Below are 17654 nucleotides of genomic sequence, written 5' to 3'. Positions count from 1 at the left end.
GCCTCCTGTGGGAGGGAGTTCCACAGTTGAAGAGGGGCAGAAAACCGTCTCTCTGTCCGCCTTCCCCACGCCAGGCATCCTGCCTTAAACTTCTATCATTGCAACCTTTCTTCAGGCAGAGGGCCTTCTCAGTGGTGGCACCCACCCTGTGCAACGCCCTCTCATCAGATGCCAAGGAAAGAAACAACTACAGTCATACCTCAGGTTAAAGACGCTTTGGGTTGAATGATTTCAGGTTGCGCACCGCACCGAACCCGGAAGTACCAGAATGGGTTACTTGCGGGTTTTGGGCGGTTGCGCATGCGCAGAAGCGCTGAATCGTGACCCGAGCGTCCACTGTATCTGACTTTTAGAAGACATCTGAAGGCAACCCTATTTAGGGAAGTTTTTAATGCCCAATGTTTTCTCGCTTTTTATTATTATTATTATTATTATCATCATTAATTCTGTTGGGAGCTGCCCGGAGTAGCTGGGGAAACCCAGCCAGATGGGTGGGGTATAAATAATAAAAATAAAATAATAAAATCATCCTTATCACCACCACCATCATCATCACCACCGGGGAGTCAGAAGCTGCTCTCTGGCCCCAAGGCAGACCCCTGGTCAGTTTCACTCAGTGCGGTCTGCACTGACCGGCAGCCATTGCTCTCCAGGGATTCAGAGACAGCTGTCTCTCTGAGCCCTGCCTGGAGACCCATAGAATTGGCAAATCACAGAATTGTAAAGAATTCTTCATTGGAAAGATCTTTCGCATGGGGAGAGTCGTTTGACAGTGGAACAGGCGACCTCAGAAGACTCCTTCCTTGGAGGTTCCAAGCTGGGGTCCTGGGGTTCCTTAGCTCTCATTCCTGCATTGCAGAGGGTGGACCAGATGACCTTTGGGGGTCCCTTCCTCCCCTCTGATTCTATGAGCCCCTCACATTCTGACTCAATGAGGGCCTGAAAAATCATGCTGGAAACATGAGGTGGGGGCATTCTGACTAAAGCCAAATAAAACACAGCAAAATTCAGTGGGTCTTCTGCTCCTGGAGCCTTCCAATCTCTCCTGTCATGTTAAGTATAACTGTTTAATTGAACATTGAAATGGAAAATAGCTTTGTATGTGTATTGCTGAAGGGAACATGGAAATTTCCATTGGAGCTTGCATGGTGCCTAACAAGTTGATAATCAATTGTTGATGTATCTCTGCTAGCCCTTGCAGGTGATTAACCTCAGATCACCTGGGAGGGTTATTCAGTTACAAATCTCCATTTTGAGGGAGTTGTCTTAGTTCTCAAGCCACCATAGAAAAAAGGCAAGCAAATGAGTCTTGCACAGAGTCATAGAATTGTAGAGTTGGAAGGGACCCCAAGGGTCATCTAGTCCAACCCCCCCCCCCCCCCCGCCTGAAGAGAAAGCAGCTCCAGGGGTGAGACAGACCTGCGATTCCTGGTGTGTTTGAAGTAGTTTTATATTTGTAAGTTGAGCCTATGCCTGGAGAAGCACGGGCTTTTATGCAACGATTTGCTTGTAGCATCCTTTGTTTCTGTGTCTGTTTGAAGAAAGTTCCGTAAGCAAAGCTTTGGGACCATATTTTGGCCTGGACAATTTTTATTCCAAGTGGAGTCGGTTTCCCTTCATCCGATTGCTGCGTGATATTAATATCTGCCCTAGGACCCCCTCTGCGCCCCCTCACCTAGAATGGCCACGACCACGTCTCCCCGCAGGATCTCAATGGAGCCTCGGGAGATGAAGTAGAGGGCGGTGAGGACGTCTCCGGCGTGGACCAGCGTGTCTCCCGGGGGGGCGTGGGTGGTCTTGAACTTCATGGCCAGCGCCCGCAAGCACCCCTTGGTGGCTCCCTTGAAGGGGCGGCAGTTCTGCAGGAGGCTGCGGTTCAGGTGCAGGCAGATGTCCGCCTGCAGGCACTCGGGGAATCCTTTCAGCACCTGCGGGGGGAGAGAGAGGCGGGTTCGAATCAGCAGAGGAAGGAGCCTCTCCGCAAAAACAGCCCTGTGCTCCAGGACGGTGGTGGAGAGGGAGGGACCTTTGCCAGCTGAGGTCCGCATTTGCTCGTGGAGCTGTGTGACTGTGGTGGGTGGGGCTAGAGGCAAAAAAAATGGGGTCTATTGGACCTCTGTACCAGGCAAAAGACAAACACACATATGTCCAGGCCCGGCCCAGCCAGGCCAAATATCCACTGTTCTGTTCCAACGTGGGTCCAGGGAACCTCAAGAACTGCCTGGACCCTTCTAATATCACTGAGATCATCCACAAGAGCATTGCTGGGCATTCCCCAAGTCGGTGCGGCTCATTTGAAATGGAGCCTTCAGTCCTGCGGAACTCCCTGCCACTGGAGATCCAGCAGGCGCCTTCTGTGCCAATTTATAAACTCCTGCTGAAACTTCTTCTATTCTGCCAGACCTATGCAGACAGTTAAGAAGGCATTCTTCCACAACAGCTGACCAGTGCCTCTTTATAACTTTTTATTGTATGGTTTAAAAAAACATTTCATTGCAAACCATTTTGATATAATTTCATTGACACAGAGGTGTACAAACATTTTTAGAAATAAATAAGTGCTAGCCCCAAATATTTATTGTTTTACTTATTTAGTAAATACACCTCTTGATTGTAAAAATAAAATAAAAAACCCCACAAGGTGGCTTGCAAAAAAAAAAGATTATAAAATCAAGAAAGCGGACAGCCATAGTTTAAAACATACAAAAAGTTAAAATACTAAGACAGGTTAAAACTCCCACCACCTGTCTAAGCATCCCTACAGGTTTGTTGAAGCAAGAATGTTTTTAGCAAGTGCCAAAAAGAACACAGGGAAGGCACCTGCTTGGGGTCAAGAGGCAGGGAGTTCCCAAGGACAGGTGCTGCCACACTAAACGACTGAAAGCTTACAAATGCGGAAAACCGGTGTTTTGTGGCACTCACAGCGTGCCCACTCCACTGACCGAAGCGTTCAAGGGGCCGCATGTGGGGCAAGGTGATCTCGCAGGTCGTAGGGAGCAAGGAAACTTGGCTGCTCTCGCGATCCCAATCCTCTCCCCGCCCCCCAGCTGGCGCTGCGCATGGAGAGGCCCGGCCCACTCACCGCGTTCATGTCGATGCCGTTGGTGTAGGACCAGGCATGCTGGAAGTACTCCTCCAGGCGCTGGCGAAGCGGGTTGGGGATCTGGTGGAAGCGGATGAACTCTCGCACCCGGAGCATCTGGGTGTGGTAGCGGGCCGTTCCCGAGTAGAGGCGCTGGATGATGGCCGACACGTTCCCAAAGATGCTGGCGTACATCAGGGCTGTGGAGAGGGGGGGGGCTGTGTGAGGGTCTGTCTCCACCCCAACTCTTCCCACATGCAAGGTGGAAATACCTGCCCATCAAGGCCTCTCCCAAAACATCATCTGCCCCTCCCTCAATACCTCAAGGACCAGGTCAGGAGGGTGGCAACACAAGAACACAAGAACGGGGCCTTCTCTGCAGTGGCTCCCTGTCTGTGGAATGCTATCCCCAGGGAAGTTCGCCTGGCGCCTTCATCACACACCTTTAGGTGCCAGGCAAAAGTCGTCCTTTTTAACCAGGCCTTTGGTTGATCCCATACCCTTTAAAAATGTGGCTTTTTGGGGGGGGAGTGTTATTGGGTTATTGCTCTTGAGTTGATTTTATATGTTGTGGTCTTGTTGTGACCCGCCCTGAGACCTCCAGGTATAGGGTGGTGTAGAAGTCAAATTATTAATAATAATAATAATAATAATAATAATAATAATAATTTCAATCTCCTCCCTCAAAGAGCTTCTCTCAGTCCACCAGCCTTGTGCATCTGAGCAGAGGCTGCTTGCAGAGGTGCTTTCTGGCCCAGAATGGCAGGGAACCTCTGGAACTCTCTGCCACTTGACAATCCCAATGACTGGGCGTCTTTTGGTGAGTGCCGCAGGGGTCCATTGGGAAGAGCCATTTGATGGTGGAACAGGATCCCTCCGAAGGGGATGGATGCTTGAGTTGAGAGTGTGTTTGGGGGGTGGAGAACGGCCGAGCCAAACTGCGCCTGGCCTGCGTTGCCTGCCCCCCGCCCTGCCCCCCGGCCCTCGCGCCCCACACTCACATCCGATGAGCATGACACAGATGGAGAAGATCTTCTCGGGGTTGGTGTTGGGGGAGACGTTCCCGAAGCCCACGCTGGTGAGGCTGCTGAAGGTGAAGTAGAGGGCCGTGATGTACTTGTCCTTGATGGTGGGTCCCATGTGGGGGGTGCTCTCGTTGTAGGGCTTGCCGATCTGGCTGCCCAGCGAGTGCAGCCAGCCGATGGTCTTGTCCTCCATGTTGCCAATGGCGTACCAGATGCAGGCCAGCCAGTGCGCAATGAGGGCAAAGGTGCACATCAGCAGGAAGAGGACGGCCGCCCCGTACTCCGAGTAGCGGTCCAGCTTGCGCGCCACTCGCACCAGGCGCAGCAGCCGCGCCGTCTTCAGCAGCCCAATCAGGGTGGTGGTCTGCAGGGGGGGGAGGAGAGGGGCTGTGAGGGCAGGAGCAACAACAACCCCCCCCCGCCGCCACTCCAAATTGGGTTACGTGTCACAGAACCATCAAACGGTCACTGCGATCCCTGCGTTGCAGGGGGTTGGAATAGATGGCCTTTGGGGGACCCTTCCAACCCGACAGTTATGTGAGTGAGAAGAGACACAAGGGGGACAATCTGCATTAAGCTCTCTGCCTGACCGAATGCAGGATACAGATCCTGTGGGGCAAAATGCCCCTTTGGACCCCCCTCCCCTGCAACCCCCCCCCCACACACATGGGCTTGGATTCCACTGCCTTAGAAATTTTGGTTTGCTGATTCCTTAATACAGTGGTACCTCGGGTTACAGACACTTCAGGTTACAGACACTTCAGGTTACAGACGCTTCAGGTTACATACGCTTCAGGTTACACACTCCGCTAACCCAGAAATAGTGCTTCAGATTAAGAACTTTGCTTCAGGATGAGAACAGAAATCATGCAGCGGCAGTACTTAACCCAAGGTACCACTGTACTGTACTCTGTTGCAAATTGGGTTGCTTTCGTATGCTGGTTTCTTGGGGGTCCAGAAAGCAATATACAGTGGAACCTCAGTTTTCAAAGATCATCTGTTCCGGAGGTTTGTTTGACTTCCGAAACGTTTGAAAACCAGGGTTCAAAGGGCTGTCAGCAAGTTCAATGGGGAAAAATAAGAAACACGCCTAGGCAGCCGTTCGACTTTTGAGGCACGTTCAAAAACAGAAGCATTCACTTCCGGTTTTTCAGCATTCAGCTTCCAAAACGTTCGGCAGCTGAGACGTGTGAAAACCGAGGTTTGACTGTATAAATAACCGCCACCCCCATCCCTCTTGTTATTCCAAGATGCCCAAGGGATCTTGCAAACTGGATTGCAAACTTCCCTTAGGGGACTTCGGGACAAAAGGGGCTCCCCATCTCCCACCCGCCCATTTCTTCCTCTTCAGTTGCTCCTTCAGAGTCAGGAGCTCCCATAAGAACCTCAGAAGAGCAGCAGCAGGATCAGGCCCAAGGAGGCCCGCCCGGTCCAGCCTCCTGCCCCCCACAGTGGCCAGCCAAGGGGAAGCCCAAGCGGGATGGCAGAGCAACAGCCGTCTCCCACTCTTGGTGGCTACTATCCTCAGGTAGACTGACTCTGTCCATGGAGGCTCCATTTAGCCTACTGCAATGGCCCACCTAGGGACGCGGGTGGCGCTGTGGGTTAAACCACATAGCCTAGGACTTGCCGATCAGAAGGTCGGCGGTTCGAGGGGTGAGCTCCCATTGCCGTCCCTGCTCCTGCCAACCTAGCAGTTCAAAAGCATTTCAAAGTGCAAGTAGATAAACAGGTACTGCTCTGGCGGGAAGGTAAACGGTGTTTCCGTGCACTGCTGTGGTTCGCCAGAAGTGGCTTAGTCATGCTGGCCACATGACCCGGAAGCTGTACGCTGGCTCCCTCAGCCAGTAAAGCGAGATGAGCACCGCAACCCCAGAGTCGGCCACGACTGGAACTAATGGTCAGGGGTCCCTTTACCTTTACCCTTTAATGGCCCACCTAGTCCAGGGTCCTGTTCTCTCTGTGGCCAATGGGATGCTCCACGGGGAATCCTGTATGGTGACCCACCCTGGGTCCAAATGTGATCCAGCCCCGTTCGGAGGACTCACAGCCCCGGCTGCTATGAGTCTCCCCCCCCCCCAGGAGCGGAAAGAGCGGACCCCCCAGGTGCGCTTCTCCCTGGGTCCAGAGACACCCCCCCACCTCCCAGCCTGCTCTCCGCAGCCAGGAGCAGACGGGTGCCCCCCCAGCTGCTCCTCTGAGGCAACCGCCATCTCAGCTGGCGCACCTGAGCCTGACAAATTCTCCTCCGCCTCCCCCCCCATGCACCTGGAGCACAGGATGGGGGGCCTCCCTGGGGGCCAGACCCAGTTTCCTCGCCGGCTCCTGCCTCTCCAGCTGCCCTGTGAGCATGTGCAGGAACCGTGGGGAGGGGGCAAGAGACGTTCTTTGGGGTGCCAAGATTGCAGCCTCGCATCCGAAGCAAAATCCCTCCCGGTCCTGGCCGATGGAGGCCATGAACTCCCCACACAGACGGGGACGGGGGAGACGGGTTGAGCTGAGAGGGCAGGGGGTGAAAAGGACAGACACCCCCCTCCAGCCACCCCTTCCTTAGGCTCCTGTGGCCGCCACTTCCCTGTCTCCTGGGCAGGGAAACTGAGATAGGAAACCGAATGGCCAAACGGCACCATAACCCTTTTTGTTCCCCACAAATGAATGCCTAGGCGCCCCACGGATTAGCTGATCACGGGGCAGCGCAGCAGCAAAAGAGGCCTTTGGTGCCCTGAGACCCCACAAGCCAGCTGACGGCCACGCCACAGCAGCAGCACCTGCCGGCCAGGTGGAGATGTTAGTGGCCAAACCCGGTGGCCAGACATCTCTCGCAAAAGGCCGGTTCCCTGTCGCAAAATGCAACTGGCGCCCATTCAGTTTCAAAGGCGGAACACCAGGACAGAAGGACGTGTCTCAAAACTGCCTCCTACCACACAGCCCATCCGGCCGCTCAGGGTCGCCTGCACTGACTGCCAGCAGGGGATAATAAGAACCTGAGAAGAGCCTGCTGGATCCGGCCAACTGCCCATCAGGTCCAGCACCCTGTTCTCACAGTGGTCAGCCAGAAACCCACAAGCGGGATCTGAGCCCCAGAGCCTTCTTCCCGCCAGTGGTTTCCAGCAACTCGGATTCAGAAGCATTGGGGCCTCCAGCCATGATGGCTGGTAGCCATTGACGACCCTCTCCTTCTCCATGAATTTGTCCAATCCTCTTTTAAAGCCATCCACATTGGTGGCCATCCCTGCCTCCAGTGGCAGAGAGTTCCATAGTTTACACTGCATGAAGGACTTTCTTTCATCTGCCATGAATCCTGAGGCCATTGAGGGTTGAGCCTGGGACTTGTCCTTCTCTCCTTCTCCATCCACAGCTACCTGGAGGGGCTACCTGCCATCTGCCCCCCACCCTCTGCAGCCCCCACTTCCAAACTTTCTATGTAGATAAGAGTTCAGGCCCTTTCCATGACAGACAGAGATCTGACAGCTGGACGCTTCCTTCTCCTAGGATGTCTAGGGAAAGTCTGCATCTGTTGAATTCCTGTCTGTCCTGCACCCACTAAAGGCACTGCCCATTCTTTTCACAGAAACCAAACCCTCCGCTTTCTATTGCCCTCGCCTTCCCCCGGAGCAGGAAGAGTGTTTGGGGACATTCTGTAACCTGGTGGCCACTCAAAGAGCCCTTGCAAAGGGGAGCAGCGCTGAAACGCCGGGCTTTTTGGGACTGTACCTCCTCAGAGCCGGAGCCAAAGATGAGCAGGTCGAAGGGGATGGCGGCCACCATGTCGATGAGGAACCAGCCCTTGAAGTAGTGGATGGCGATCTTGGCCGGGTGGCTGACCACCTCCTCGTTGCAGTTGACGTAGGTGGTGCGGAAGTTGATGAGGATGTCGATGATGAACATGATGTCCACGATGAGGTCGACCACGTTGAGGGGGCTGCAGGAGTAGCCGCAGAAGCGGCGGGCCTGTTCCTCCCGGTCGTGCAGCAGGAAGGCGGCCGAGTAGGGCGTGAAGATGGCCGTGTAGATGACCAGCAGCAGGATCAGCCAATCCCAGACCGCCTTGAAGGGGCTGTAGTGCAGGATCGTCCACTTGTGGATGCGGGGCGCCTGCAGCTTGTACTCCGGGAGGACGTCAGCGCCCAGAGACAGGACCTGGGGACGGAGGGAAGGGACACGGGGGCCATCAGAGAGAGAGGCAGAATCACACCCCCCCCCGGAAAGGTGCCCCCCAGTGACCCCAACAGAGTCAGCTTCCATGCCCATCCGTCAGGAACGCTTCGGTTGCCATTCATGCGCCGCAGGCAGGGGGTTGCACTGGATGACCTTTGGGGGACCCTTCCAACCCGACAGTTCTGTGATTCTCCCACCAGGCCCTGCTCTCCTGATAAGATGTGACAGAGGCCGTGGCCTGGCTGCAGGGAGGGACCGCAGTAGTGATGGATCCAGGCCCCGGGAGGCCGGAACAGCACCCCCCGGCCACACACACTGAGAAGCTGAAGGAGAAAAGTCACCAGCTCAGTAAAGAGACCATGACTTGGCTGGTTGGGCAGCCTCATGCCAAGGATCCTTGAGCTGAGATTCCTGCTCTGCCTGGGGGTTGGGCTGGATGGCCCCTGGGGTTCCCTCAAAGCTCTGCAATTCTGCCATCCCTTCTGCCTCCTTCTCCTCACCCCAGGATGGCCTCTGTGGAAAAAGGAGAGGGGTCCCCACACCTAGTCTCCATGGGCGATGCAGCCGTGGGCCTCAGTCCCCCTTCAAGGAGCTGCAGGCTTTGCAAGGGACCCCTAAGGGCCATCTAGTCCAAACCGGGAGCTGAAGCATCGCTGGCACATTCAGCGCTTCTTTCCTCCTCCTCCTGCCATCTGTCTCAGGCTAAGGTGGGGAGACACACACCACAAATGGGGGGGAGGGGAGAAAGCCAGCTGCTTGCCCCCCCACCCAGGGAGACCCTGAGCTATTTGTTCCCAGCATGCTTTGCTGCGCCCCCCCCCTTCCCTGCTGCCTCCGATTCCCCAGCCGGCTGCCCCAGGAGCACCTTCTATTTATAACCTTCCTGGCCATCCCATGCCAGGGTGCCCTCCAGATGGGCAGGGCACCTAATTCCTCCTGGCTCTGAAGCGGGGGGGGGGGGGTGTCAGCAGCTGGAGGGGGGGCAGCAGCTGCACAGCCACCTCTGGCCCCTCTGCCAAAAGTCCCAGGAATGGAGCGTCCTGAAAATGGGCCTCTTGCCCCCACCCCTCATGCTGCCACCCCCCCCAGGGGCACCTCCCCTGACCCTGGCAGACTCCCCCTAAAAGGCTCCAGATCATGCTGCTTAGCTAAAGGGTGCTGAGCACCACCCTTGTGATCTTGGGGGGGGGGCAAGGTTGAATTTGGCTCTGGTCACGACATGGTGACAACAAAGCACTCTGCACATCCTCAGGGGAACCTACAAATTCAGTATGGCTGCCTTGACTTGGGTGGTTGTCTTACTCAGAGTAGACCCACTGGAAATCATGAGCAGGAGCCTTTGGGGTCGCTGCCCAAAATTCAAAAATGGGTGCTGCTGCTGCACCCCCCCCACTCCCTTGAACTCTGGCCTGGCTTTGGCTCATGAAATGGGCAAACCACTGGCCACCCATTTCAAATTGGGTCACTGGCACGTGGAGACTGGCTGAGTTCTTGCCCGCAAGGAGCCCCTCCACAATTTCTGCTCTGGGGAGACCCTTTCCCTGCGTTGTTCTGTCACTTCAGGTGAGCCCAAGACACCCCAAAGACACCCTCCTTGCAACGCTCCCAGTCAGAGCTGGAACATGGGACACAGCAAGAGTGCCTCTGAGCACAGGCAGAGTGTCTTCCTCTCTGCAGTGCAACCCACCACACACAACAGCGCCCCCCACTCTGCTAAGAGCAGGGAGAAGCCCTTGTTCAGGGAGACATCAAAGCAGCCCAGAAGCCCCCTAACCTCTGGTGGGGAACTGCTAAGACCCCAGTGTCTCTCCAGCCCATCAGCTGGGGACCTCCGTGCTGCTGGGTGCTGGTCTGTTCTCCATTGACTCCCCCCCCCACCTGAAGCCCCCTCCCCACCCACAAGGCAGCACCTGCACCCCCATCGGAATGGGATCCCAGCCCAGAGATGTCCTCAGAGTCCTAAACCACAGCAATGTTTTAAAAATGACAAAAAACATCAAGCAAGTGCCTCTGAGCACACACAGAGTACCTTTCCCACGTGACGGTGTAACCTCAGAAGACTTACGTAAGCTCAAAGCTCCCCGGAGGAAGGATGTGCAACCAAACAGCTTTGCCCCACCTGACCCTCTGCTCCACAAAGCGCCAGAGCGGGTGCCCCCCCGCCCCCTTCTGCCCCCCCCCCAGGAACGAAGAAGGGCTGAAGGCGGATGGGGGGGTCACTCTGCTCCCTTTCATCCTCAGCCCCACACCCAAGCCCCTCTCCCCAGCAAAGCGCAGTGGGATGCTGGGGGACCCTCGCAAATCCACCTTCCTGAACAGCAGCTCCAAGCGGCTTTTGAACTCGGATCCCTTGGGGTCTGGCCACCTCACTCTCCCCTAGCTCAGCCCCAAAGCTGAGTCCACACCGCAGCCAAGAGTGCCTCTGAGCATATAAAGAGTGAGCATCCCTCTATGCAGCCGTATGAACTACAAAAGAGCCTGCTCATAGCTATTTCAAACAGTTTCCCTATTTCAAAGTGAAATTCCCTTATTCCGAATAGGATTCCTCACAAGAAAAGGGAAAAGATGACAGCTATGAGCCTGCTGGATCAGGCCAGTGGGGGACCATTCAGCCCAGCCTCCTGCCCTCCCAGGGGCCCACCAGATGCCCCTATGGGAAAACAGCAAGCAGGATCCAAGCCCAGAGCCCTCTCCCCTTCCAGCAGCTGGGATGCAGACGCCATCCTGGCTGGATCCGTCCAACCCTCTAATCTGTATGCTTTACTTGAGATTCCTGCCTTGCAGGGGGTGGACTAGAGGACCCTCAGGGGTCCCTTCCAACTCTATGGCTCCAAAGCCGCCCACCCCTCTTGTGGGAGGGAGTTCCACCGTTTAACTATTTGCTGCCTGAAGAAGTCCTGCCCCATGCATCCCAGTTTAGTGATAACTCAGCCCCCCAGCACCTATTCCTTCCATAAATAAACCAGAGAGGGGACCCCACCCTCCTGCTTCTGCCCCACGGAGGACAAATGGAGACCCTCCCCTCCTCCCACCCCCCCAGGGGAAAGCGCCTACCTTGTCACCCTGCTCCCCATCCTGGGCCCTGGCTCTGGCGTGGGCGCCGCTGCCGCTGTCCAGGCACAGGCAGGTGCCACACAGGGAAGCCCCAGGCATGGGGGGCGCTCCGGGCTGGGGGGCAGCGGTGGCGGCGGCAGGGGGGCCCGAGAAATCCTGGAGCAGCTGCAGGAGGGAAGCCAGCATCCTCTCGCGAAGGCACTGCCGCCTGCATGGTGCTCAGCCCCAGCTGCGTGCCCGGTGGGGGACACCCAGAGGGCAGGGGGCGGGCGACCCTCTGGTGCCTGGTGCGCTGGGCATGCTGCCGGCCTGAGGAGGAGCCCCTTGCGGAGGGGGCGCAGGGAGCGGGCAAAGCAGCCACCCAGAGCGGCTGCCAGGCTCGGATGTTGGGGAGGCGAGCAAGGCGGCAGTGCGAGAGAGAGGCAGGCAGGCAGGCTGGAAAATTATTGGGGCGGAAATTTTACCCAGCCTGCCCTGCTCTCTGTCTCCCAGCGCCAGAAGGAGCCAGGCTGGTCAGCCTCCCCAGCCGTTAACCCTTCGCCAGGGCGGACGGGTTGGTAGATGCCCCCCTGGCACTGCCAAGGCTCCGGAGAAGCCTGGCCCCCGGGGGGGAGAGGAGGAGGGTGGCAGCCCTGGCAGCTGCGTGGGTATCCTCTCTCCCCTCCCCAAAACAGGCCCCCTTGGCGGGGCAGGAGAAAGCCCTCCCCGCCAGGCAAGACATGCCAAGCCTCGCTCCCCACCCACCTTGCGTGTGTTTGCGCACAGTTATTTTGGTACCAGACAGGCTGGCGTGTGTGTGAAAGAGTTCTAATGCTAAGGGGGGGGGGAGAGAAACACAAAAAAGATTTTTCAGCAGGGCTTTCAGGAGCTGAGCAGGCCACAAAGAGCCCCCCCCCCTGCAGAAATGTGATGTCGTTTGATTGCTCAAGCAAGCGAGTCAAGGTATATCCTGTAGGGGAAGGAATTTGCCTCCCCACCTCCTGGGGGAAAAGTCCCTCCTAACTATAGAATCATAAGAGTTGTGGGAAGGGGACCTGGGGGTCATCTAGCCCAACCCCCTGAAGGGCAGGAATCGCAGCCGAAGAACCCCAACTGACCTAATGAAGGAGACTCCGCCGCCTTCTGAAATGAGAGACTCATCAAATGATATAACTGTTGACTGGGAAAGTTCCCCCAAGGGCCATCTAGTCGTGCCCCCCCCAATTGCAGGAACTGCAGCTAAACGATCACACACACACAGGCTGGATGTACAAAGGAAGCTCTCCACCCCAAAGGTACTTTGCACATCCAAAGTGCTCTGAGGATGCTTGTTGCTTCTTCTTTAGCTTTCATGCACAGTGGTACCTCGGGTTACAGACGCTTCAGGTTACAGACTCCGCTAACCCAGAAATAGTACCTCTGGTTAAGAACTTTGCTTCAGGATGAGAACAGAAATTGCGCGGCAGCAGGAGGCCCCATTAGCTAAAGTGGTGCTTCAGGTTAAGAACAGTTTCAGGTTAAGAACGGACCTCCGGAACGAATTAAGTACTTAACCCGAGGTACCACTGTATATTTTAATAAGGTTGTTGTTGCTGTTGTTGTTGTTGTTGGCATTCTGACTCAACCTCAGGAAGGACTTGCTGGCAGGAATTGCTGCTCAACGGTGGGATGGAAGGCTGGAGGTTGGATGGCAGCCTGTCATGGAGGCTTTCAATGAGATTCCTGCACTGAGAGGGTTGGACTGGATGGCCACCAGGGGTCCCATCCAACTCTACGATTCTACGACCCATCTGCCTCCAGAGACAATGGAGTGCGCTTCCAGGGGTGAAGCCAAACCGCTGTGTGAGCAGCCCAGAGTGACCTTCCTGGGCGCAAGGCTGGGCCGTGTGCGTGGGGGGGGGGTCCCGGGCTGCCCAGATGACCAGGCCCCCTTTCTCAGCCTGGCTGGTGTGGCCCAAAGGAAAGGCGAGCCAGGCGTGGGACTCTGGATTTCTGTAGGGCTTTCTGGTGAGCCTTCTCTTCTCCCCCCAGGACAGTGGAGCTTCAGGATCAGAGTTTTCCTTCTCATGGGCTCCCTTCCCATCTGCCCCTGATATTTTAACACTTGAGTTTATAGGTAGTTAACAGTTTAGTGTTGTTACTTTATTCTGCAAGACACTTTGGAATCCTTGGACAGAAAGTGACCCCTAAATGGATTTAATAAGCAAATAATAAATAGAGGAACGGATGGGTGGAACATCGTGGTTCCTGCTTCTGCATGCTCAGGTCTGCTTTCAGCAGCAGGGAAACTGAGGCAGGAGGGGCGGCAGGTGCCAAGGAGGAGGATGTGGAAGGGTGCCTTGTTCTTCTTCTTATTATTTATCTTTATATACCACCTTTATTTTTGAATTCTGGTGCTGGAGGAGACTCTTGAGAGTCCCATGGACTGCAAGAAGATCCAAACTCTCCATTCTGAAGGAAATCAGCCCTGAGTGCTCACTGGAAGGACAGATCCTGAAGCTGAGGCTCCAAGACTTTGGCCACCTCATGAGAAGAGAAGACTCCCTGGAAAAGACCCTGATGCTGGGAAAGATGGAGGGCACAAGGAGAAGGGGGCGACAGAGGACGAGGTGGTTGGACAGTGTTCTCGAAGCTACCAGCATGAGTTTGACCAAACTGTGGGAGGCAGTGGAAGACAGGAGGGCCTGGCGTGCTCTGGTCCAGGGGGTCACGAAGAAGCGGACACGACTAAACAACTACAACAAATAGAGGAACGGATAGGTGGAACATCGTGGTTCCTGCTTCTGCATGCTCAGGTCTGCTTTCAGCAGTAGGGAAACTGAGGCAGGAGGGGCGGCAGGTGCCAAGGAGGAGGATGTGGAAGGGTGCCTTGTTGTTGTTGTTATTATTATTATTATTTATCTTTATATACTACCTTAATTTTCAAAGGATCTCCAGGGGGTCACATGGCTGCCCTCCTCCCCATTCCACCCTCACAACAACCCTAAGTGATGGCAACTGACTCCAAGGTCACCCCCTGGGGATTCAAACCCTCCTCTCCCAGGTCCCAGCCCAGCACTCTAACCATTAGGCCCCCCTGGCAGTGCCTGGTTGGGGGAGACTGGCCTGTGGGCTTGGCCGGGGGGGGGGTCCTGTGGGTCTCAGCCCCCCTGCCATGCTGCGGACCCCGTGGGTTGCCTTCTAGACCTATCATTTTTATCAAAACTCCAAAAAGATTCCAAAACATTGTTGTGTACAATTTTCCTTCTTCTTGACTTCCCAGACCTCCTTTCCTGATGTTTATTTTAAACTTCTTTTTATGAGCTGCCTTACAGCACATATGCTTTTCTTATCTGAACTTTGCTGTCATTAGTTCTTTCGAAAACCCACGGCTTATATTCCAAATCCAATGGGATTGCGTTCAAATAGTCTGATGTGGACGCGATACTTTTCCAAGAGGGCACTTTCGAAAGCCTCCCATGAATAAATAACTGTTCCTGAGTGTGCGAGGAAAGGCTGGCAGAGAAATGGTGAAAATGGCCCATCTGGCCCTGCCTCCTCTTCTCATCTGGGCTGGCCCATTACGAAGAAACCCACAGGCAGGATCCGACCCCCAGAGCCACCCTCCCCTTATCCCGGCTGGCTGAGAGCCACTGAGGGGGAAGACTAAGGAGAGCCTTGCTGGCTCAGGCTCACAGCTGGCTCAACGCAGCAGACTCTTACAGAACCATAGTGTTGGAAGGGACCCCAGGGGTCATCCAGACCAACCCCCTGAAAGGCATCCAGGGCCGATGGCCATCCAGCCTCTGCTCAAAACCCGCAAGGAAGGAGCGTCCACCCCGTCCATCCTGCACCGGAACAGCTCTTGCGGCCTGAAGCTTCTTCCCGATGTTCTTAATGGCTTGCCAGTGGTTCTTCTGAGGTTCTTAATGGCTCCCCAAGCCCACCATCCTGTTCTCGCAGAGGCCAACCAGAGGCCCCGTCCGGGAAGCAGCCACAGGAACAACGCTCCCCTCCTGCGGTTTCCAGAAGAGCCTAAGTACAGTGGACGCTCGGGTTGCAATTCGCCGCTTCTGCGCATGCGCAAAGTGTGATCGCTGAAACCCGGAAGTAACCTGTTCCAGTACTTCGGGGATTCGGCAGTCCGCAACCCCAAAAAACACAACCTGAAACGTCTGTAACCCGAGGTATGACAGGACCCCCTGAAGAACCGGCAGGATGGGGTCAGCAGTGGGTCCTTTTAGTCCGGCATTCTGTTCTCACAGTGCCAAGCGGATCCTTTTGAGAAGCCTCCAAACAGGATCAAAGCATGAGAGCCACGGTCTCCCCGCCTGCGGTTTCCAGCCACCACCATCCAGAAGCAGAGTAGAGCCATCCTGGCTAGCAGGCCTTGAGAGCCGCCTCCTCATCCATGAACTTAAAATCATGGAATTGTAGCGTTGGGAAGGACCCCAAAGGTCATCCAGCCCAACCCTGCAATGCAGGAATCTTCTTGAACCCTCTTTCCAATCCATCCAGGTTGCTGGCCCTCACTGCCTCCTGTGGCAGGGAGTTCCATAGTTAAACTCAGAGGGAAGGAGGGCTTTCTTTTATTGGTGGTGGATTTTCTCACGTTCAGTTTCATGGAGTGTCCACAAAATGTGGTCTGATGAGGGAGGGGGTGGGCTTGGCACATTCAGTGATATGGTCCCCCCCTCACCCCCTCCAGTCAGTGTAAAACAGCCTTTCTCCACCTGTGGGTCCCCAGATGTTGTTGGACTACAACTCCCATCACCCCTAGCTAGCAAGGCCAGAGCTCAGGGACGATGGGAGTTGTAGTCCAACAACATCTGTTGACCCACAGGTGGAGAACCGCTGGTCTAAAAGGATGCAGGAACAAGGGGGGCAGGCATGGGGGTGTGGAGCGAGGCCCCCTTGGTTCTCCAGGGTTTCAGGCAGGGGGGGGTCATGAGAGGCCCCTACACACCCAGATCTTTTCTCAGGGGTGTGGGGCCAACTTGTAGGATGAAGCTGGTGGCCCCTCTTGGTGGGGGGGGGTTCCTTTCCTGGGCTGAGCTGCCTCTTCAAGGGCTGCCAAAATGTTCCCTGTCTGCTCCAGTTCCATTTTTAGCGAGGGAGGGGGGCAGAGGTCCAAGGGGGAGGGGGCCACCCAGGCTGAGGAGAGATGCGCTAAAATTAACTGGCCTCCTTTGGGCACCAAATTGGGACAAAATATTGGCCTTTGCTGGGAAAGCAAGGCAAAGCTGAACAGGGGGGATGTGGGGGGGGGGTGAGGGTGGAGGAAGGAGCAATCTCTCCTCCCCACAAGAGAGACAAAGGGAGAGGGGGGAGCCATGACTGTGTGTGTGTGTGTTGCATCTCTTTCCCCAGGTCTTCCACCTAACTCATTTTTTGAAATGGCCTTTTTTGGGGAGGGGGGTCCCTCCAGAGCCCCCTCCAGACCGGAAGGCAGCTCAGAGAGGGGTCAGCACCTCCAGGCGTCTTAGCAGGGGGCTCTGCTTGGCTATGGCTGGATGTATTTTTTGGGAGGGGCATGTTCCTTGAAAGAAGGTTCTCTGAATCAAACTCACTCATGGAAGGTTTGCAGGACACCCCCCTTACCCCCCCCCAAACAACCCCCCCCCCCGCAGACTCAGGTTGCCCACTCCAGAGTCTCCCCCCCCAATACAATCAAAGAAGCACAGGTTTGTCGAGTTGGAAGGGCCCCCCAGGGCTCATCCATCCCAACCCCGTGCAGCGCAGGAACTGCAGCTGAAGAATCCCTGACAGGGGGATCTGCCATTGGACAGGATTCAGCAGCCTGGAAAAAAGCGCCCGCTGTATTTGATTAAAAATGCACTTTTCCAGACCCCAAGGCACCGTTGGGCATTCTTGCTGCAGAATTCCTGATCAATTAATTAGGAATATCTTGATGGGGGGGGGGGCGGGGAGCCTTTGGACAGCCGAAGGGGCGCCCTGGGAAGGCCGTCTCTCTATCTGGGGGGCTGGGCTAGATGACCCTTGCCAGCCCCTCTACAACTCTACGGCTGATTTCCTGAGTGCCTGAGCCAGGGAGATGGCAGGAAGACGGAGGAATGCAGGAGTGGGTGGCGCAAAATTGGCACTAACCCGATCTAGCCCTCCCTGAGAATATGAGGATTGGAACGGCATCCATCCTCTTGAACCCTTTGAACCTGCAGCCTTGGTCAGGCCCCCCCTGGCGACACGGGGCTCCTCTTCCCATTTTACAGAAGTGGAGACTGAGGGCGGCTGCCTTGCCCAGGGGGGTTCGGGGGGGGGGTCCTTGGCACGGCTTGCACCAGGGGAACAGACTTCCAAGGAGCTCATTCGCCTGCTTCCTGAACATGCAGGCCTATGGCCAGCTCACCAGAGGAACT

At 55.7% G+C, this 17654-nt stretch overlaps 1 protein-coding gene across 2 annotated transcripts in view; it reads right to left on the bottom strand.

Moving 5' to 3' along the window:
- The window catches only part of KCNH2 (potassium voltage-gated channel subfamily H member 2), a 99037-nt gene that overhangs the window by 20194 nt on the left and 61189 nt on the right, over window positions 1-17654 (bottom strand). For both annotated transcript variants that reach the window (XM_081834219.1, XM_081834218.1), the window contains exons 6-9: window positions 7822-8247; window positions 4084-4471; window positions 3083-3282; window positions 1676-1928 (exon numbers count right to left, since the gene is read on the bottom strand). In XM_081834219.1, coding sequence (XP_081690345.1) covers window positions 1676-1928; window positions 3083-3282; window positions 4084-4471; window positions 7822-8247 — 1267 coding nt within the window. The remainder of the gene's footprint in view (window positions 1-1675; window positions 1929-3082; window positions 3283-4083; window positions 4472-7821; window positions 8248-17654) is intronic.

Source organism: Podarcis erhardii, assembly GCF_964252035.2.
Source record: "Podarcis erhardii genome assembly, chromosome: 12".
Lineage (NCBI taxonomy): Eukaryota > Metazoa > Chordata > Lepidosauria > Squamata > Lacertidae > Podarcis > Podarcis erhardii.
Note: the sequence above shows the minus strand (reverse complement) of the source record. Positions and strands in the feature narration are given on the sequence as shown.